This window comes from Symphodus melops (genome assembly GCF_947650265.1).
Source record: "Symphodus melops genome assembly, chromosome: 10".
NCBI lineage: Eukaryota > Metazoa > Chordata > Actinopteri > Labriformes > Labridae > Symphodus > Symphodus melops.
Genome location: NC_136700.1, coordinates 11,823,265 through 11,846,358, shown reverse-complemented (window position 1 = coordinate 11,846,358; position 23,094 = coordinate 11,823,265). Strand labels below are relative to the sequence as shown.

General features: G+C 41.7%; 1 protein-coding gene across 1 annotated transcript; it reads left to right on the top strand.

Moving 5' to 3' along the window:
* The first annotated feature begins 1,091 nt into the window (after positions 1-1,091).
* On the top strand, positions 1,092-20,763 carry mettl16 (methyltransferase 16, N6-methyladenosine). The gene is made up of 10 exons (XM_079354951.1): positions 1,092-1,218; positions 1,492-1,629; positions 8,401-8,588; positions 9,936-10,076; positions 10,664-10,779; positions 10,992-11,134; positions 13,278-13,347; positions 14,990-15,079; positions 19,410-19,583; positions 19,913-20,763. The coding sequence occupies exons 2-10, from the start codon at positions 1,502-1,504 to the stop codon at positions 20,498-20,500; spliced, it is 1,638 nt and encodes a 545-aa protein (XP_079211077.1). The 5' UTR covers positions 1,092-1,218; positions 1,492-1,501; the 3' UTR covers positions 20,501-20,763.
* The last annotated feature ends 2,331 nt before the right edge of the window (positions 20,764-23,094 follow it).

Genomic DNA, 23,094 nt, shown 5'->3' with positions numbered 1-23,094 from the left:
TCACGCTATGACATGCCAGACCATTAAATGTAAATTCAAAATGACTTCCCTTCCTTGTTTTTATTCAAGGATCGTGGTTAATCAAAGGTCAGGACGATGTGTGTTCTGTTTCTTTTGTAAGAATCCATGGAAAAAGCTTCAACACAGCTGCTGGTGTTGTAAGCAAGTGTGTGCCCTGTGGGAGAAAAAAAATCCCCTTTTGCCATTTGCAGGTCCCAAGCAATCCCTGTGCTTCACTGGTCAGGTGTGTGAAGGGACTGACAGACAAATCTTGTCTGTTGTGTTTTTTGTTTGTTTTTTACCTCGGCCTAAAGTCCATCACAAGTCTCTTTATCTGCCCTTGAACCACATTCGAGGGCTTCAGACTGCACAACACAGGAGAGCTCATTGTTTTCACCACTATGGTTTCACTCTTCACTCAGCAAACTGTTAACAATATACCTGGATGTCATTATTGTTTGCAATATAATAAAAGATGAAAATCTGCATCCGTTTTGTCCTGCCTACTTTTTTTTTTTTTATCTTATTGTTCATCGATTGCAAGGCAAGAAAGTATTACACAGCTGTATTAAGGAGAAGGTCTAAATTTAGCCTATATTTTAATCTAGTCAGAGTTCATTCAAGTTGATAATAAAAAATTGACAAACTTTTTTTAATTTATTTTGTTGTATTTTTTTCACCACGTGATGCCATTTGTAATATAGGTGAGAATGCAAAGGAAGGTACAAGAAAATCAAAGAAATTAAACCTAAAACAAATGGATATTAATAATAAGGGAATGGTACTTTTCTATTTGTAACGTTAGTATGAATGTAGGTAAATAAAATTAACTTGGAAGAAAAACATTGTGGAGAGGGAAAGTAAACCTAGTCTTCAATAATTAATTTTTGAATTATATGACAATATGAAACATAATGTGAAAAATTAAGTAGCTTCCGTGTTTGTAGCGTTGAAAAACTGTCGAAAACATTAAAAGGGGTAAAGTGAATTATTTAACTCAGCTTTTGCAAAAGATAAATAACTTAAACGTTCTCTTTGTATTGTTGCTGACGTCAGCACGCAACGCCGTAGAGAGGTGACGTGTTGAGCATCCAGGAAGAGAGTAAACGAAACGTTTGGACAACGTGAGTTCCGCGAAACACAGTCAGAAACACAGTCCTATTAAGACACACTGAAAACATTAGCAGCTTCCATCTCAAAAAGGGAAACGTCAGTAAGGTAGGCAAGAACAAAAACATACAAAACATCCGTTCAATATGTTAGCCAACTGCTAAAAACAAACTCAGTGACTTTGTAGGCTATCCCGCTCAATGAAGAAGAGCAGTGTGAAGAGCAAAGATTCATGTCAAAATTAAGTGTAACTTCTAATAATTCCAGTCAATGGGTTAGTTGCTTCAAATTTTAAGTATCTGCAGCTATCATCATGTTTGTTTTAATGCCACGTGTGCCTGTTGTTGATGCTCGTGTCTCGTGTCCTTCTTCCTGCTTCAGGACTCCGATCATGGCTCTGAATAAGTCAATGCACCCTCGGAACCGATACAAAGACAAACCTCCGGACTTTGGGTACTTAGCCTCAAAATATCCAGACTTCCAGCAGCACGTGCACACCAGCCTCGCCGGGAGACCTGTGTGAGTAAACCAACACAGTACAGTTTTTTTTACAATGTTACCTCATTGATTGTTCATCCGTGACCTATAACCTTTCATCATTGTCACGTGACGGCCTTTAGTGAGCTGGAATAGCTAACTCATTTTACACATTTCTTGGTTGCAGGGAACCTTTATTTTATTTTATTTTTTTGCCAAAAGAACATGCTCCTGTGTCCACAGTCTGGTCATTAGAGAGCTACACACAGCCCTTACCTCTACCCACTCCAAAATCTGTCTTAACTGAGACGCAGTTTGTTAGTTTTGCCGCATATCTGAATCATGATGCACAGTGTTATGATACTTCAAATTGGAAAGTTGCAGATCCTGACCTTTCAAAGACGGTTGGTTGATCAGTCATCATAGGATCGATCCACATTATTACAGTTGTCATGCTCATGTAATTTAGAAATTCTATCAAATTGACCCATTCAGTCGGAAAGGGAAACGATCACTGGCCACACTGCAGATTATAATTTAGTGAAAAAGACAGTTGGATTATTGCATCTCTAATAATTATGACTGGGAATTTACGAAGTTTAGAAAGGACTGCGCTCAAAAATGATGAGAGAGGCTCTTTGGTTTCAAATGTAATACTCATGCAACACCAATGCTCAGGAAAACTTGTATCATTACATGTAGAAATCTCTACCCTCCATCCAGTGTAATGCAAAAAGCTACATATCACAAGCACTACCTTACAGCTTCATATTATTGTATGTCCGACTCATATTTGACCATATTGTGTAAAAAAGGTTTGAAACTGTGAGCACAAGCGTGTCGGACCCTGAGGACCCAGTTCAGCACCGCTCAGGCCCCAGCTGACTCAGTCTGATCTTTACTGCTCAATCAGCTTCTCGCGGCAGCAGGACGACAACGAAATCTGGACAAATGATTAATGGACTCAACATCCACCAATCTTTGTTCTTTTTACTCTATCCTTTTTTCCTTTTTTTTTTTGCTGGTTCCTTTTTCCTTGCGTGTGTTCGTTCCCCCTTAAAAGTGAGACACTGCTGGGAAGTCATGCTGTGAAAAAGTCCTGGCCAGGAGAACAAACTCAGAATACATGTGCTTGGATAAGTGGTGTGATACTGGAGGCTGACATTTCCAGAACTTTCCTTGTGTCCTCAGTGGGTCAAAGTGTCCATTGTACTTATATGTTGGCATTTTGGACAAATCGCCTTCTGACGGGGGACGTCATTCTAGAACACCATAAAAGCTCATCAGATGTGTTATCGATACTTCAGCTTGTTGCTCTGTGGTCTCTCCTCTATAACATCTGTGTCCGTTTAAGTTTGTCATGGTTAAGATGTCATCCTAAGACAGGAGTGGGATATCTGAAAAGCACAGGGATATTTTTCTTAATGAAGATTCAGTTTTTTGACTTGTAAAGACAAAAAACTCTGTTTGCTTAAACTTAAAATGTATTTTGGATAAGCAGGGTCTATTATTTGGCCAACTTGTCATTCTCTTTTATGTCCTTGTTTTTGTTGTTCTTCATCAATACAGTGACTGTCAGTCATTGTGTGTGTGTACGTGCTGACACTTATTGTCAGACTTGTGTTTAATGTCTGCTGTTTATCTGTCAGGACTGAGACGCTCTCCTTCCTCTTTGTTTGGGTCTGTGTGACACGGGTAGTCCGTCTGCTCAGTGAGGAAATCTCTTCCTTTTTTTTCCCGTGCGTGTTATGCAGATGAACTCAGACATGATGTCGCTGCAGCAGGTCTGAACAGCAGGTGTGGCGGTGAACGCATAAATGTCGGTGAGGCCGTGAGGGGACCAGGTCAATCATCTAATGGCGGCGCACCATGCATGTGTGGACACGCTGTGACACGACACGTGATGTCCATCTGGGACAAGTGATGATTATCGTCCTACAGTGTCGTCACGTCCGTCACACAGACAGACCACTGACAACTGGCTGGAAATAAATGTGGAGAAATGACAACTGATGAATTCGACAACTTTCCAGCAGTCAAACAAGCAAATCTGATTTTTCCCCCAGAAAGTATTAAATAAACCGAAACAATCACACGATAACTTCAAGGTTGTATATCTGCATAGAAAGTAGCAGTCAGGTGTTAACCATTGAGTGGGACAAAGCTTTGCACACTATACTTTGTTTTTTTTTTACCATTTTTTTACCCAATTTTTTACCATTATGCTACACCATCAGGATCCTCCATAGTTCTTGGTACATTTCCCATCACTAGCAGTGTGAAGTGAACTGCTAATTGAGAAACAAATAAAAGCTGTTTTCAAATATGCACTCCTATAAATGTCTAGACAACATGCAGCAGACTGCTCCTGAAATGTTTTTTCATATTTTTTTTTTCCTTCACACATATCACACACATTATAAATATTGCTCCTTTATATATTTTGCGCCGGCAGCAAGTTGCTCAAATTGTCGCTTGCTAGTTGTTGGGGTTTTTTTTTTTTTCCGCTGTTACCAGAACAGAGGTCCAGGATTTCGACTTCATATGTAGTACCAGCTTTGGTTGGTCGTCTGCAGAAATTTGGCTCCTCTTCCCCATCAGGTCTGTCATTCCATCAGTGGAGGGATTAGTGCGGTTTTGTATTTCCCCCCCAATGAATTCATCGACTTTTTTTTTTTTTTTTTTTTGAGTATTTAAGCAGCGAGTCAGGGGATGAGCGTAATCTTGGGGAGACACTCACGCAATCCTCCGGGGAGATATGCCTCCCTTCATTTGGGGATCGTCAGTGGAGAGGGCTGATAGCGGCGGGCAGAAAGTCGAGTTCAGACCAGAGACTGCTGGAGAAGAAATATGGTGGAAGTAATTGGAATTGAAGTGAGGACTAAATAAACCCCGAAACGGTCTTGATGTTGGTTTCTTTCAGTTCTAGGGGAAGGAGAAGGAGGGGCTCAGATCAGGGAGATAGAGGGGTGGGATTAGGAGGTTTGAATGGGTATTAAAAATGCAACAGCCTGGATGGAATTTAATTTGGTAGGCATATTTTTTTTTGGGGGGGGGGGGGGGGGGGGATCATCTGTGGAGGATTTTCACTCCTGTAATTATTGAAATGTTACATTTTCACACCAGTATATTTTATTTAACACGTTCATGGCAATAGAGGAGATTTGAATGAATAATTCTCGGTTAACATGCCAACATTCAAATCAATAAATGTAAACTTTTAGTAATGGGATGCACTTCTCTGCCCGGGAAGCCAAGCAGAGCCATTACCATACAGAGCTTTTGTATTATCTGACGGGAGAGAGAGGAACTTGCAGCCTTAGGTGGGACAATATTTTTACATATTCCATTTCAAAGATCGTCTTTGTAGAGGGAAGTCATGTGCTGTGTGCCTTATCTGTCCTTCCCTTGATGTCCTGGCAACAAAACCATCCCCATACTTTCAAAACGAGCATCTTAAAGACGTGTTGAGGAATGAGTGTAAAAGCAGTGGTGGGCAGGTTTATGATCGAGTAGGCTTTGTTGAACTCGGAGTGAAGTCACGTACCATCCCTCGAACTCAACTGATGGATTGCTTGGCTGTCACCCCAAAATGAAACTCAATAATTACTTTACTAATTACTTCCTTATTTTCAAATTAAAAGAATAGTTTTTTCACAAGGAATTTCTGATTGTTCATGTTTCATATCTGGTTGTTTTTCTACATTCTCTTTGACTTCAGGACAAGTAATGTTCTATTTACATAAATGTATGAATACAATAAAAGGTTAAACAAAACGTATCTTCATCACTTAACCGACTCCTCCAAAGCTGTTTCTATAATTAGACTAATTATTCAAAGAATACTTAGTATAATTACTAACTACTAAGAAAAGCAGAACACATTAGGGAGACAATCATTTCAGCCATTGTTGCTGGTTGTTGTTTGGATTAGAAATCAGCCAACTTTTCGCTGCATCAGCAAGTCAGCAGGGGGAAAAAAACAATATTCAAACCCTCAGTGGCATTAAATTCATGTACAGTTTTAAATGATGCTCTCTTTTCTGCTCTTGTGAGGACTCAAAAAGGAAAAAAAAGACCTGACTCAGGGAAAGGAGTTGTAGCTAATAAGGAATAAAAAAATACAGTATATATATCCAAGCAGAGTCAAAGTGAAGAAGATGCCCCTTGAAGGTCACCTCCCTGTAGACACAGGTAGAGTAAGTGTGTGTGTGTGAGCATGCTTTAATACTGATCATGCAGTGTGGAGGTGAGAGCCAGCTGTCTCAGCAGTAAATTCCCCTCTGCTCTAATGACGCCTCCTCTCCTCCCTCATGAAGGCTTTTTTTTCTGCCTCGCAGCACTTTTTCTATTTTCTTCTTCACCTGCAGAGTCTCACCGTTTTTCTCACCTGGTCCTATTTTTCATCCACATGTAAGCTGGAATCAGTCAGGAAGGCAGAAAAGTATCTTTCGTCCCATCCCAAACCTTTTTTTTTTTCTTTTTTTTTTTTTTTTAATATTACCCAGTTTGTCCCACTCTGTTTCCCGTCTACATGTGAGCACGCAGCGATGCACCTGCGTGGCAGCACAGGCGTAAATCTGCGGGCACGCTCACGCTCTCGTCTGGCATCAGCCATTGCTCCAGCGTGGCCGGATTTGCGTGCTCTCTTCATCTGTTCAGTAGGTGGGGTTGCCATGGAGATGTGGCATACGCAGTGCTGCTGATGGGAGTGATATACACACACGCGCGCACAGTGACGCGCACCCACACACACACACACTTATCAAGGGCTAAAAATAGAGGGCTGGCCTGTGCAGCCTCCCTCCCTGAATATTGATCTTTATCTAATGATGCCTCGGAGGAGAAACGAAAGAGGGCAGAGTATCTGTGAGGAAGGCCTTCATTTGGAAACAAGCGAGTGTAATGCTGATGTATCACTTCTTCCTCATTAGATTTCTCCCAAAAGCTCCGAACATTTTCAAAGTGGCTTTCTTTTTTTTTTTAAACTGATTTTTCATCTGAAAATGCTGTGATACCTCAGAGCAGCCAGGTGTTTCTGTGAGAGGTCAGACTCTCCTCTGCAGCTGATTAAATTGGACCATTAACCTAATATGTTGATGAGATGAAGAGACAGCGGCTAAGATTGATGTCAGACTCTACACTTAAATGGCCTCCCATTTGTACCTGTCTCACACCTGGCTGCTGCAGAGATGTTTGTCTGTGTTTTCAGTCCTGAATGAAGAGGTCAGTGAGCCACATCCCATTTGAACTGAACACCGGAGCAAAAAGCCTCCTCCAGATTGTCTGTGGAGGTGTTATCCTTTCTTACAGACAACCGAGAGAGGAAGACAGAAGAGAGGGAATGCATGCACAAAAGCCAGATGTTACATGGCACAACAGATGACGATTCATCGTTATCAGATATGAGCTTTTGCAAATAATCACATCCCAAAAGTCTGAATTAATCACATTAAATAAGAAAACGGTCTTATGTTGGGTGGTGGTGTAAAATGTAAATAAAACCAGAACGTGATTGAAACTCCATATTTGATACTGTTCCACCAATAAAGGCATAAAAAGCCCAAAAATAAACTTGTAAAGAGAAAAAACAGCAACAGATTGGAAAACACTGTCCAAAGTTTTTTTCTTTTTTAATCGTATAGCTTGAATCAAATTCGAAATGGGAATTTATTTGTCCCAATTAAAGGAAACACACAATCATTTCTCCATCTGCACCAGCAGAACATGTTTTTTTTTCTTTTTCTTTTTTGATGATGGTATTTTATTTACTCACACCAAACCATTGAGGCGTCAGACACTGCCATCACCAGGATGTGTCTAATTACATCTGCCAAGGTGTGAAAGCCCTCTGCAAAGCTTTAATTATACGTATCTCGCCCACCCGCACTCGGGCCTGTCTGTGTGACAGCTGAAATAATTAAACATGTCGAGGAGAAGGAGACGAGACAAACATGTGACTGAGAATCAGGAGGAAGATGTGTGAGGTCTGTGCACTGTTTTACATTTGAATTTCATTGTCATTAGGAGGGGATTGTTTAGAAAAGATGGCCTGCTTATCTCCCTATTGTCGTGTGTGTGTGTGTGTGTGTGTGTGTGTGTGTGTGTGTGTGTGTGTGTGTGTGTGTGTGTGTGTGTGTGTGTGTGTGTGTGTGTGTGTGTGTGTGTGTGTGTGTGTGTGTGTGTGTGTGTGTGTGTGTGTGTGTGTGTGTGTGTGTGTGTGTGTGTGTGTGTGTGTGTGTGTGTGTGTGTGTGTGTGTGTGTGTGTGTGTGTGTGTGTGTGTGTGTGTGTGTGTGCGCGCGCGCACAATGTGAATTAATGGGGTCGAGTGCAGAAAGCTGCAGAGGGTTAATGAAGAGCTGCATTAAGAGAGTTTGGTAAATTACAGTCAGGCTGTTTCACTGGTAAAAACGGGAGGATCAGCAATCACTAAATTGACATCATCCTCAAAGGGAAGTCAGGTTTTCATGAGCGTGGTCTTTTTTTATTTTTATTTTTTTTTGCTTCCTGTTGTTTCAGTGAAAATAAAAACAGTTTTTTCAGTTAAATCTCTATATAAGGTGATTTGATTATCTGGATAGATCTCAGCCATGTTTTCTGTTGGTGCGGGTTGAATATCAATCTATCCTATCAGATAAAAACAGAGGTAGGTCCCAGGTTTTAATTATAGAATGAAATGTCCTTTTTATCTATCACACACATTTTTGCGTTAGACATGATGATGATGTTGTCACTGGAGGATTGAAAGGCTGTCATGAACTCATTCGTCCCTTTTTTTTTTTTTTTCTTTTTTTTTTTTTTTCTTCCTCTAGTGTGAATTTTAAAGAGCCGGAGGCGGTGCGAGCGCTGACCTGCACCCTGCTGAAGGAGGACTTCGGACTGACCATCCAGATCCCTCTGGAGCGCCTCATCCCCACAGTCCCCCTCCGCCTCAACTACATCCACTGGGTGGAGGACCTCATCGACGGCCAGAAGCAGCCGCGCAGAGGAATCGACATTGGTACAAGCACTGATATACTTTCCACTGATTCTGCGTGTGCTCTTTAAACATTTCATAATCAAGTGCTGAATATTCTCCGAAGAGTTCCTTTCATGTATCCAAAGGATTCTGAGCGTATTCAGTGAATTCTTATGTTAATTTCAACTCAGAGGTCTTAAACTATGACCAAGTGACCTCATGTACCTCTTAAACAATCTCAAAAGGCTCCCTAAAATATTCTGGGATTCTTTTTACCGAAAATTATTTCTTTTTCTTTTTTTTCCCTTTTGATGATTTCCCAAAATGTTATATGATGGCTTTATTTTTTGAATTTGCAGGTTTTCTTACAAAAAGGGCTTCTAATTTCACAATCGATTTTCAAGCAGCATCCGACGTACTGGTAAAAATTAATTAAGCAACACAGCAAAAACCAACCGCTCAAATCAGCTACATGTCTTACATTCACGGAGGATTTAATTTGTAATTTTTTTTGAGGATTATGATCACAACTAACAACTCGGCCTTACTAAACATGCAGAGCTGAACATCCAGGCCCATAAAAGAAAGAGGAAAAGCTCAGTTATGAGTGGATCTGGTTGAAACTGAGTGTAGGAGAAAATACATGTTGAGAGCTGAAATAGTTTTCAGATGAGATCATCCTTTATTCTTCTCACAAAAAGAGAAACTTTCTTCCTGTTAATCAGAGTTTAAGACCTTGGGCTCTTGTTTATTCTTGCTGTGGCTGCCAGCAGCTCAGTGCAGCAAACTAAATGTCAGCTGCTGCTTCCAGCTGGTGCAGATGAGCCCAGTTGTTCCCAGTCTTCCCAGTACCAAGCAGTCAAATCCCAGTCCACATGTCACAGCTTGTTAGTGCTTCTGTCTTTCACAGAATAAGCGCTGCGTCTTTGTTGTGGTTGTGCTGCACGTTTGTGTGGGATCTCTTTAAGTTCTGGGGTCACTAATTGGTCACCCTGACTCTCTCTGCACGCAGATTGAAGATGTCTGCTACTTGATGGATCACCTCTGGTCATTTCCTTTACTAACAGGTGCCATCTCTGTCTGAGTCGGGGTTGAATTATGCAGCATGTCATCTGTGAATAATTGAATCAAAGCCTGCTGGGTCTGACATGTATCGTCCATTATGGCCTCTGAAAGACACCATCGCACGTTCTCCCTTCAAACAGTAATGGCAGGCTCAGGATCGGGAGGTGGAGCGGGTTGTTCATTAAGCACACATTTGTTTGAAAAGCACTTTCTATACAGTCCATTTTCTAATTCCGTATCTTCAATAAAAGTTGAAACCATTCATCATCCTAGTTATTACGCACTATAATATGTGCTAATGTGAGTGTGTTTGTGTTTCCTCAGGCACTGGTGCGTCTTGTATCTACCCCTTGCTGGGAGCCACGATGAACGGCTGGTACTTCCTCGCCACGGAGGTGGACGACATCTGTTTTGACTACGCCACGAAAAACGTGGAGCAGAACACCCTGTCCGACCTCATTAAAGGTAGATGTGGTGGAGTCACCATGGAGATATGTCTCAAGGAAGGCAATAAGAATGGCTGTCAATTATTTATTTCTAAATTTATCTGCTGCTTATTTTCACAATCAATAAGTTTATTACAAGTGGATTAAAACAGAAACATGCTTATCAAAAATACAGGGATGTCCGTTAAATCATAGCTCTGTTTAGAAATGGTAAAAAAAAAAAAAATCATCCAAAATGCGACTCTTCTGGATTTACAGATTTTCCGATGTGATGAGGAAAATTTGAAACGTAAAGGAGGACCGTTTGGATTATTTTGGTTTAACTTGAACTAAACCTGCCTTTAAGTGAGAGATGTTAGCTGTTTGTGTTTATGTGCTGGCTGTACGTTAGCCGCCAGCTTACGGCACAGAAAAGACCACTGTGTTAAATTATGATCCAGATCTTTATATAGCCGTACACGTGGAGACCTGGCTGTGATTGGTCAACAAAGCTTTAAGTCTCAATGTGTCAATTACAACAAGTTTCTGTTATGATTGTCCACTTTTATCTGCAACAATTACGACGAGCTAGAACATCAGACTAACGATGTCTCCTCTGTATCCTAGTTGTTAAAGTCCCTCAGAAGACTTTACTGATGGACGCCTTAAAAGAAGAGACAGAAATAGTTTATGACTTCTGCATGTGCAACCCTCCTTTTTTCGCCAACCAGCTGGAAGCAAAGGTAAAGGTTTTTTTTGTTTTTTTTGCCCCTTCACATTTAAATATCTGATCATTTGATTTCAAAATGTTTGTAAATGATAGTTTTGCTCCTTGAGTGTAAACAGCACCTGTTGACTGACCATGGCGCACAAGACTCTGTTTGTTTACACGATAGTAACAGTCTCCTAATAGGATTTCATCTTAATCTCTGTCTGTCTTGTTGCCTCTCTCTAGGGGGTTAACTCCAGAAACTCGCGACGACCTCCTCCCAGCTCCGTGAACACGGGTGGGGTCACGGAGATCATGGCGGAGGGCGGGGAGCTGGAGTTTGTCAAGAGGATCATTCATGACAGCGTGCAGCTTAAGAAACGCCTACGGTGAGATAAATAAAACCCTTTTTCTTATTTGAGGTGTCCTTAAACTGCATCTGGTTTAGTTTGGTGTCGAGCTAAATCTAAACCAGGATTTATCACAGCAAATCAACGACAGAAATTGTATTAAGCCAGGGTTCCTAATTAGCAGGTGGAGGGAGAGGAATGCTGCAGCTTGAGAGACTCTGAGAGCTTCAAGTGTCGGCTGAGAGCGCCGTTGAAGAGGAGACGGAAAGTGCGGATGGGCTGCTGCACAAAGATGGAGCTGTCACCCGCAATTGTTTTAATGGTTACGGCAAATGCTTAGCCTGCACTGTATCCGAGAGCCCACAGGGAACAGCTGTGTTTGGGTGGGTGGGTGTGTTGGAGGGTGGGGTTGTCTCTAGCGGCTGTCACTTTACCCTCCACGGCTACCAGGGATGTCAGTAGGGCAGCAGAGTGAGACAAGGATAGAGGGAGCTGCAGGGTTCTGCTATTAAAACTGATTAGACATGCCACACCTGGTGTGTGTGTGTGTGTGTGCATTTGCATAGTATGTCAGTGGAAAGACGAGCAGCCCTGAAAGGAATCTGATCTCAGCACCTGCCTGCTCTTGTACGACGTTCCTGTAAAGAAGGGAGCAGAGTCTTATTAAACAGGTTCGAGGCTCGGGTAAACCAACCGGAGCGTACTGTCACTCCCAAAAGCGTACCAGTGTCCATGGAAACCCTGACAGCCCCTCAGAGTGGTCCTTTGAGATGACCCACCCCACCCCACCCTGCTGCTTTCTCCCCCCGTTTTTCCACCGAAGTGTAATTACTGTCAAAAGGGGCGAGCCGGATCGGTTCACCGTGTAACACGTCGACATGCAGTTAAATTAAAAAGCCCAGCTAGAGAAGAGGCAAAACTGCCTATTTGTCCGGCCATTGATATGAAAATTACCAGCTCGGGTTATGAGGTTGTAATCATACAGTGCTCCAACATGTAAGGGTGCTAGATTCTAATGCAGCTGCACCCTTCAGTGTGTTTGGGGGAAAAAGAGGGGGGAGCTGCTCCCGGGGTTCCACCCCACTGTGACGGAAAGTGGGGGAACATCTGTGAATATTAGAGCTGTTCAATATTTCATTGTGACAACTGAGGCTCACGTGCCGCTCGTCGCCGCCCCTTCACCTCCGGCCATCTTCATACCTCCCTGACATCGTTACAAATCATCCTCCTTTGTCACTCGCTCTTTTTAATATCTGATCTCTTCCTTTGGCAGCGGGCTGGGAACGTAGCTTTAAGTGACTTTATGTTTCAGGGTTTGAACATCACTCAGTGGACGTTTAGATTTTCTGCTCTTATACATTTTGATTCCATAAAGGTATTAATATTAGTCATTTCTGTGTTCCATGATAGAGGCCTATTAATAAGTAATGATTTAATTAGATCTCTGAGGTGTAATCCAAGAAGAGCATGAACTGGATCTGTAATCATTATACCTGTTTGAGTCTGGATCTTATGTGCATGTGTATCTTATTTTTTTTGTTCTCAAATGCAAAGAACTGTTGTACAAAACATTGTTTCATCTTTTGAATAATCTGCCATTTTATTTTCAAGATTTCATGGATTAATCGTTCGCTCTAAAATAAGAGCTCATCACCGCCCAAAGAGGAGAGCTCTGTGGTCCTTCTGTTGCATTCACAACAAGACACAATATTACATCTTCACATTTTAAAAAAACAGAGGTGTATATATGGCTGAAGCTATTAATGAATACATCATTTAGATAAAGGAAACTATGCACATCTAGCAGTAGTAATAAAGTCTTCTAATGAAGTCCAGTGAAAACTCTAAAAACCCTAAAATGGTTTACTGGTCCTCCTCAAAGACTGCCCCCCCCCTCCTGTGCTATTTCCTCCCATCCTTCCCCAACTGGACTCCACTGCACTTATTGATCAGGACCAAGCTTATCTCTTTATTGCACAGCAGAGATTATTGATCCGGCCTCTACCAAAGCAGGACTTCAGAAAAGCCTTTCCTCTCCTGTGACTGCGCACACCCAGATGGTTTTTTTTCGGCCTCTCATGTTTTACTTTGCTCCCTAAAGCGTACCGCTGCCCCGTTTGATCTGTGCTTGTCAGCTTAACACAGCCACGCACAGCTGGTTAATTTGTATTCTTCTCTGCAGGTGGTACAGTTGCATGTTGGGGAAGAAATGCAGCTTGACGCCTTTAAAAGAGGAGCTGAGGAAGCAAGGGGTGAGTACGAAGCAAAGCAGCAGAACAACGCACCTGCAGCTTTTATCTCCGTTTGTGTGAGTTCCTTCTCTGCAGGGTCGGAGAACAGCTTGTTAAAACAACCTTCTTCTCCCCACTCAAACCTCTGATCATCAGGGACTCGGTCTCTATTAACTTTTCAAGCTGACAGTTGTCACTCTCAAGGCCACAGATACCAAAACAAACGAGCAGCGTCAAAAATGAGCCATAACTAATGTCTTGTGTCCTGCCTGTCTGTATACTGCTACTGGATGCCTTGAATTTCCCTCGGGATCAATAAAGTATCTATCTATCCATCTATCTATCTATCTGAATGAGCTGATTTCTGTTAGCGGTGCATGACTGGATCACACGGCACTGAGCGTCATCTGCACAACTAATAGCTCGCCACATGACTCCTTCAGACTGCAGGCCTCTGGTCCTTTTGTCAGTCATTCTTATCCCTCAAACCTCCTCCTGAGGTTTCAGGGTTCTGTTGCTGCTCATCAGGGTGAGTGCAGGCTTGGCATTCATCCAGAGAAGAAACAGTCTCTTCATTTTACAGTCTGCAAACAGAAACCTGGCTTAGTTAATGTGCTAATGCTTTTATCACTCAGTCGTTGATCTTTTCTCTCCAGTGTCCCCTCATCTCTCTTTTTTGCCTTTTAATTTCGCAAATGTCTCTGAAGCAGAGCTCTTTGACCTCTGACCTTTTATCTTAGTGACCCTCTTCCTCCTGTTTGCTGGAGCAGTCCTGAGAAAGAGGGAGAGAGTGAAAGTGCGCTGTAAGCACGAGGGCTTTCACAAAACACGTCTCTCTCTCTCTCTCTCTCTCTCTCTTTCTCTTTCTCTCTCTCTCTCTCTCTCTCTCTCTCTTTCTCTCTCTCTTTCTCTCTCTCTCTCTCTCTCTCTCTCTCTCTCTCTCTCTCTCTCTCTCTCACACCACATCTTTGTCTTCTCACTGATGATGGGGCTCAGTGCATCCAGAATGATGTTTGGTGTCTTCATTTGAAAAGGATTTGTTAATGTGGAGCGGCTTTACATTTCTTCACATACTTTGCCTATCATAATCCTCAAACTGTCTTGCCTGCAAGTAGACAGCTGCTCTAGTAGATTCAGCTCTTTAGTATTTTAATTAAAGAGGTACGTTTATAGAGTTATATACTGTATATATATATATATATATATATATATATATATATATATATATATAATATGTTGAGCTATTCTTTTATCAGTATGAGTGAATGTAAAAGGAGTACGATTATTTCCCACAGCAGTTTAAGTAATTTCCCTTTCTCCCCTATGTCACAGAGCACTGAGACTAAAGGGGTTAATTTCCTCTGCAGCCCTCAGGTTTTACTTTTACAATTATGCAAGCTAAAAAAAAGATGTTGGAGAGATAAAGTGTGGACACAAGAGTTCATTAGAGATGTTTCAGGGAGAGACTATAGACGGAACAGAAAACAAAATGCAATTATTTTAATTGAAGGTTACTTAATGATAACTTAAAGTGATCCCTTTCCATGCTATCATATCCAATCAATCAACTGGTTTGTGCAGCTTGCGCCGCAGTGACCCTGTATCATATATGTCGGTTAAAATCACCTCACAGACTTTCCTTTTTCTTTTTTTCTTCTGTCAGGTGCCTAAAGTGACGCACACAGAGTTCTGTCAGGGCCGGACGATGCGCTGGGCGCTGGCCTGGAGTTTCTACGATGATGTGATTGTTCCAGTGAGTTTGCAGTTTTTTTTTTCTTCCCCTCTCTCTCTTTGTGCACACGTCAGACAGACTGGATGCAACAAATAGAGCCTACATTTAGCACCATACAAGTAAGTCAAGTTAGTCATCTTGACACTGTTGGTCGTTTTGCCGCTCCTCTCAGCTCCTGAATGTTTCCCAAAAAAATCCTCCTCAATTATGTAAAACCTCTGCCGACTACATCCTCCATCCCTCAAGCCCTGTTCCATTAAAAGCACTTATTTCTTCCCTTGGGGAGATGTTGATGTGATTTTTAACATGCTGTATCCAGGCAACAGTTACCAGGGCAAGGATTGTGTGCACTGTGCACACAACACTGAACCATTGTGTCCTCTGGACAGTGACAGGGTTGAAAATAAATCGAGAGCAGGGACAGGGAGGAAAATAGCCAACAACACTTAAAAGTAAGAATGGTCCTCGGGTAAGGAAAGAATAAAAGATGGTGGTTGGCCGTCGGGAGGACTTTCTGTGTTTTGTCGGTCTGTTGGTTTTCTCTCCTTTTTGGCCTCTTCAGCATGAAAGCAGTTGAGCAGAATGATTGGCCTACATTTCCGCATGCAACCCTTCTTCCTCCTCCTCTTTCACGCGCATCCACCATCATTTACACTCACCATCATTAAAGGGCAGACCCTTCGAGTGTGTGTTTGTGTGCATGCGTGCACATGGTTACATGACAGAAGTTCTGCATATGTGATTCCATGCATGGTTGACTTTCTCATTCTGCCTGCATGCATGTGTTCCTATGGATGTCTGGTGCATCTGTGTACATATACACAGGTGATGTATCTTTTATATATATATATATATACACGCACACATACATAGGTGAGAGTAGGTGGTCATTAAATATACATGTAAACTTTACCATATGTGACATGCATGCAATAGTGACCTACTAAACCCTCATATTACCAGGTCAACCCTTAAAACATTGATTACAATCATAACCTTACATCACAGCACTTTTCCCCTGGTCTATTTTAAATGTGACATATTTCTTTAACAGCATGAATCTCAAGATTCACAATGCTGACCGGTCTCATACAGGAAGTCATTGTCGTTAAAGATACTATGTGTAGAATTTTACACTAAACTAACGGCTCATGTCCTGTTGCTGATGACAGAGTGGCTGTGACAGGCACATCTCTATTGTTACCTTGGAAACACTGGATGTTAAAGACCACAACAAACAACACTACAAGGAAGTGGGAATAGCAACTTAAAAGCTGCCATGCTCTTGCTGTACTGTTTGTGCTGCTGTGATAAAAACGTATAACGTGAATTAACATGAACTTCCTTTGGTCTGTTTTCTGTCTGCTATGAATTCATTTTCATCAGAAGTGGGGTTGTTGAAGCAGAGAGAATCACTCCCATGATTCCCCACCAGCCTCTTGTCATCTGTTATTGCTTTGATTGAGAGCCCCCTGGTGGGGGAATTTACATACTGTGCCTTTAACTCCTTTTGTTTCTTCATATTAAGTACAAACAACAGTAGCAAAACTGCAAGAAAACAGAACAAGTAGCGCACAGATACCCTTTTTACACTTTAATGTAGTATCATTATTTTTTTCTAAATGTGAACTTTGAATTTGCTTTAATGTAAATGAGCAAATCTTTCAGATTTCAGCAAGCAACTTTTAGTTAGTGTCAATTTTTGCAACCCCTGTGGAAAAGCAATACAGCTTGTCTCTTTGCTCAATACGTCCCGTACACAGTGCTGTATCCCTCATGAAGAAATGTACACAAAAGCTGTTGGCCAGGGTGCTGTTAATGACTTCATCTGACACCTACCCTACAGCAGCCTGTTAAAGAGAAACATTCAATTAAGGAAAGGGTAAACCCTAAAATCAGTGGTTAGTGGTTCTTTACTTTATCATTACTAGTATATCACCCAATGACATTATGGGTAGTGTAGACGACAGATTTAAAAAGATACAATACAGATATCCAGAAAAAAACAAAGATTGAGTGTGGACAGTGAGATATGAGCAGACGCAGATCAAAGGAGTAACAGACAGAATAGATGCTGAAGACTGGCAGGTTGTAAGGTTATGAGCCCGGGGCCTGTTTTTGCCCATCCAGGCCCCTGGAAGGAGGAGGGTCACAAAGGTCTTGTGTTCAGGAGTCCATGCTGGGTTTTCAGGGCTCAAGAGTATGATTAACAATGTTTGCCTGAAGGAGATCTGCAACATTGTGTTTCTCTATTTCGTATGACACACTTTGTGTTGAGGGTGTGTGTTTGTTTGTGTGTCCTCTGGAGGTCAAAGTGGATGAATGAAGGACATTTATATCCAGGGAAATCCGCTCTTATCAGACTGCAGGCTTTTACTGTGGCTAGTTTTCAAAAATGAGGTACGGCTTTTATTGTGAGGATGCCATTTACCAACATTATGTGTTTGTGAGAGAGCATGCTCTGAGGTGAGAGTGTGTAAGTGGGATTAATAATGGAGTGAAAGAGCAGCCAAGTCAGGAGGGGATGTCGTTCAGTGAAGGTGTGTGTGTGTGTGTGTGTGTGTGTGTGTGTGTGTGTGTGTGTGTGTGTGTGTGTGTGTGTGTGTGTGTGTGTGTGTGTGTGTGTGTGTGTGTGTGTGTGTGTGTGTGTGTGTGTGTGTGTGTGTGTGTGTGTGTGTGTGTGTGTGTGTGTGTGTGTGTGTGTGTGTGTGTGTGTGTGTGTGTGTGTGTGTGTGTGTGTTCTTTGTCTGTGGTATTCAGTTTGCTTTTTGGTGAGTTCATTGTGTGTTCATGTACTGATGTGTTATGGCTTGAATCTGTGTCAAGGATGCTGCGTACAATCAGACTGGTTTGGCTTGATGGATTTTATTGATTTCCTCATCTTGTACAATGAGCTCCAGGGCTTCAGAGGGGGGGGGGGGGGGGAGGAAAAAGGGGGGAGAGACGTCTGTGAGGAACAAAAAGATGTGAGAGGAAAATAAACTCTTAACAAGAAGCCGGACATGGCAGCATCTATCGTCAACCTATTAATCAAATATCTCCATCTCACATCTCTGATACTACAGGAGCCTTTGCATCTAAAGAGACCTACAGTTTAACTCGTAATCCATAGATGATGGAAGTGAAGGTGTCCGTTTTAATAGATACCTAGTCCTCTGATGCAGTTCAATGGTTGAGTAATGAAAACTTGTGTCAGATAAGTGCAGCAGTGTGAAGGTCACGGCGTGCTCCTTCCCTCTGCTTGTTAGTAGGTCAGTCGGCCATGCTGTCTGCTCCCTCACAGCACAGTCAGGGCTGCAGACCCCCTCTCTCTCTCCCTGCCCCTCTCTCAGCCACTATTCCGTGACTCTTGACAGTGCAGTGTGGACATGTTGTCCGCAGTGGAGACGTAGAGGACGACTGCTGCAGAGCGTCTGTTCCATCCAGACACAGTTCAGTTACGACCTCCACCGCCATCACACAGTGACATTAGAGGGGATTACAAATAACCGTGTTAAATTCGCAGCAGGTTCAGGGAGTGTGCTTGGTTTGAGTGCCCCCTTGTGGTGTGGGAAGAACATGTAATGACGCTATTATTAAACACACAGTCTTCTTCCAGTTTTAATGTCATTTTCTTGATACCCCGATAAGAAGAAAGGAGGAAATTAAGACAACTCAAACATGCACACTGTCAGGGTAGATAACAGGTTAGTGACTGGATTGCAGCTAAGAGAAGATGGACTGCCTGGGCCAGTTTGAGTCAGTCTGTTCTGTTAAACTGTATCTGAACAGCAGCACGTCACTGCCCTCTGTTGGCAGCCTTGTTGTTGACGTCGTGGTTATTTTTGGACTACTACTATCACTGGATGCCAAGTCTGGCCTCTGATGTGGAACGTCAAGGTCAAAACAACACCTTGGGTGTCTGGTATAATTTTTAGTCAGTTATTTCAACTCATGTCATTGCGCCCCGATACCTAAATGAACAACAGAAGAATCAAGGAAAAACTATTACAGTTCACAGGGACCAGCTAAGACGTATCTAAAGTATGAGATGAATAAAGAGGGAAAGTAAACTAAAGAAACAGGTGGGTAAGAATAAGGGCCTTCTTTTGCTGAGACACATATTCATCTTTTTTCCTTTGTTATTTCTTTAGAGTGATCAGAGTGGATCTTGTTAAACGGGTTGAGTCTGATACGACAGGAACCTTTTGGCACTCGAGCAGGGCTTTGCTTTCTTTGTATGACTCTCTCTGTTGTTCTTCTGAACAAACTTTACCGTCTGACGCGCGTCTCCTTCTTGTTCTGCACCTTTTCAGTGTCCTGTTTACAATCTGTTTGCTTAATGTACCTCTGCTCTCCCTCCTCTTCTCAGTCTCCTCCCAACAAGAAGCGTAAACTGGAGAAGGCGAGGAAGCCTCTGTCGTTCACACTACCAGAGGCTGGAGTAAAGGAGCTCCAGACCAAGGCCTCTGTTTCTGGCCGCAAAGCCCTCAGCCCTGTGGACAGCATCACTGCTCTGCTGGAGAAAACCCTCACTGACCTGCGGGTGAGCTGAAGTTGAACTTTTATGAAAGTTTCACCCCTGCCAAGGTTTTACACCTGGACTATTCCTAGTGTTCAGATATTTAAAATCAACTTCCCTGTGCTCTTTTACCTCAAATGTTTGTTAAAGTTACATGTCGACAAGTTTAAGTACTGTTCAGTTTTGCTCTTTCCTGTTCCGTCACGCATTTGAAAAATCCAGTTTTTATTTTTAAGTGTACATTTTTCCAAATTGCAATGAGAGTATAATGGGGAAATTAGTCGGGAAAAAAAAGTAATGTAATCAAGTCTCCAATAAACGTCCATATGTTTTGGATTGTGTTGTATCCACAGGTGCTGCACAAACGTGTCCCCTGCACAAAACAGGAGCAGAGCCTCTTCCTAACAGCTGTGGAGAACACGTGGATACACGGGCGTCAGAAACGACGCGAGGGAGCGCGTCACCTGCGAGAGCTTCCCAGAGCACCTCAGTCTGCTGGAACCACCAGCTCTCAACCCGCTCTGGCCACGGCTCCTACCGCCACAACTCCATCAACGCGAAACCAGTCTTCCTCCACACAAAACACCCAGGATGACGCCACGCACTCGGCAGAGGAGACGAGTAAGGATGTAACGCACGACCCAGCTGCAGAACAAAAAGAGGCGTCAGAAAGTGTATCGGGTGGAGACGTGGACATGGAGTCCTCCATTGAAGCAGGACAGGAAACTGTCCCAAAGGAAGCGCCAGCTGCAGCAAGGGAGCGACCCCTGAGCCCCGCTGCAGTTAAACACTTCCTGTTTAAGTGTCTGCTCAATGTAATTCCAGAGGAGAGGGATGTTGTGGTTGAGATGCACTGGGTCGAGGGTCAGAACAAAGACCTGATGAACCAACTGTGCACCTACCTGAAGAACACACTTTTAAAGTCTGTTGGAAAGTGCTGAATGACCAGGAAAAGTGGGTCCAGAAAGAAATGGCTTATTTAGCTATGAAATGACAGCACACATTATTTTTAGTGATATTTATTGAGTGACTCTTAGTCAAACATTTGTTTTTGGACAGTTAACTCATACTGTGCATATCTGCACAGCTGTTTGAAATTCAACATCTGGAGGTTTCTTCCAGAGGAGGAACTTTACCTTTGAAGGTAGTACATAATGTACATTTGTGTTCAGTGCTCAAATATTTACAATAAATACCATTTTTTACACCATGTTTGCTACTTCATGATGTCTCTTTTATACTCAATTATGTTTGTCTGTTATGTTTCTAAACGGTGCAGTACCTCGCTCTGAACGTCCTCAAGGAGGCAGGGTTTGTGTTACTTCTGAGAGAGACATTGGCTCCTTTTAGTCCTTGGAATTTAGAGATAAGATTAAACTCCAGTCAACACCAAATGTGTACAACAGTAGTTTGGACATTTAAGATCACACACACACACACACACACACACACACACTGCATCATTCACAATGTTCCTGGAGCTGCTCTGTGATTTCTGACATTTACTAATGTTTCCAGTGTTGTTACTCTGTTGCAGACCAAATACTTCCTGATCTGAGCTGAGTGAATAACAGGAAAAGAGACGCATTAACAATAATTATTGGTATGTAGCAAAAAAAAAAAAAAAGCTTTATGACTTATTTTGACTCCAGCAGCTTCTTGAGTTTTAGAGGGTAATACTGATGTTAAAGCAGATTTCAATGGTCTTCAGATGGTGATAGTGTCTGCATTTTCTCCATCTTTAATGTGTCAGTTCCCAATTCATGTGTAGACTGGACTAATAACTCCTGTCATTGTTGTAATTATGGGCCCATTTTGGAAATAATTAGATGAATAAATTCACCCCGGATAATCATCAAATGATTAATAAAGTAAGTGAATAATGTATTAGTCCATTTAATTAATGAGATAAGAAATCCACACATTCACTACCAGCTCTACTACCAGATTGTGAGATTGTATATAAGTTATTTAAAGGTTTCTGATTTTTACTTGGATAAAAGATAATGTTAGCATTCAATTCAAAAACTTTATTTGTTTCACGGGGGCAATTCAAAGGCACACAGCAAAAAATGAATGACAGTGCAGGTAAAGAAAATAAAGTGTTGATAAGTAAAGTGTCAACATTTAGATACACAATTACAAAGTTAAATTTAAAAAAAGAGTGGAGGTATAAGTGGACTGTGATCAGACTAAAGACAGAGCTATGTGCAAAACAGACTAAATATATACTAAAGCTATGTAAAAGGATGAATACTGAGATAATATAATGCAATGATGGATACGATAAGAAACTGATATCAAATAGAATAAAGTGGAGTAGTGCATTAAGACCAAACAAAGCATGAGGCGGTTAAGGTGCAGGCATGAAGAAAAAACAAACAAAAGGGAGGTAGATAAAGTTCACATTCTTCGAAAGAATGGGGGGCGGCTGGACAGCCCTGGGGACAAATGTTGCTACCTCTGCATTTTATAAAATAAAGGATTTTTCAGCATCAGAAATCTATACAAGAGGTTATGATCATTGATGAAAATATTTATTTGTTGAGGCCTTAAAATGAACATAATGCAATATGGTAGGGTTTGTCTATTATCTGAATGAGTAAGGCTGTTGGGGTTATGGTGCCTTGCTTTTCCATACCTGGACATCGACCGGCGACCCTCTGGTTTCCAACCCAACTCACTACTTAATAATAGTTACAGTCATAAACTTAACATAATATTTTGCCTATGTTCAGTAGCGAAAGACGAATCCAGATCTACAACAAAATTAAAAGTGCAAATTTAAAGTATCCAAATAAGAGCTACTTAAAAGTACCAACAGTGAAGTCAATAACTCAAAATGGACCATTAAAATGTTTATTAGTGAAAGTTGTTTTTTGTTGCAGCAATATATGTTCATCACTTTCATGTTGCAGCTGAATCAAATGTCTTTATTCCGTGGAGCTTGTGAATGTCTCCCCAGGTATTTTAACAAAAAGGGAACTTTTGACATTTCTGGGCCCCTTCTTCAGTATGTGCAAAATTACTTTTAAATTATTAGCAAATAGAGCTGTCCTTCTCCAAAGTTAACAGTAGCAACTAAGGGCATACATGTTCGTCTCAGCTGACATTAAGACTTGTTTCTGAAGTCTAAACACTGGTAGAGCTCACAACAACGCTATCTGCCATGTGTCAAGGTGTCAATGCCTTGTTGTTATTCATGCTGATTGGTGGTTTAACATCACTTTATTGAAATGCAAATGTTCCGCAGTCGAGGTAACATGTCATTTTGAAGCCATCGTCAAAGAGATCAGCAGTCACTCAGGAACAAGTAGACGGTAAATAATAATACAAACATATGTTGCCATCATGTGTGTGGAAAAAAAGCCAAACAAAAACGGATAAGCTTGCATTTCTAAATTCATGTTTCGGAAAGCAACAGGCATAAATAATATGAGACAATCTGCCCAAATATGTATTAAAAAAGTGATCAAAAACGCAATAATAACAATAAATGATTAGTGTATCTGGGTCTTTCCTGTAGCTTCACCCT

Coding starts and splice junctions, on each gene's coding strand:
- mettl16 (XM_079354951.1), top strand. CDS start 1,502: ATGGCTCTGAATAAGTCAATGCACCCTCGGAACCGATACAAAGACAAA. Junction 10,780..10,991: donor CCAACCAGCTGGAAGCAAAG/GTAAAGGTTTTT, acceptor GCCTCTCTCTAG/GGGGTTAACTCCAGAAACTC. Junction 13,348..14,989: donor AGGAGCTGAGGAAGCAAGGG/GTGAGTACGAAG, acceptor TTCTTCTGTCAG/GTGCCTAAAGTGACGCACAC.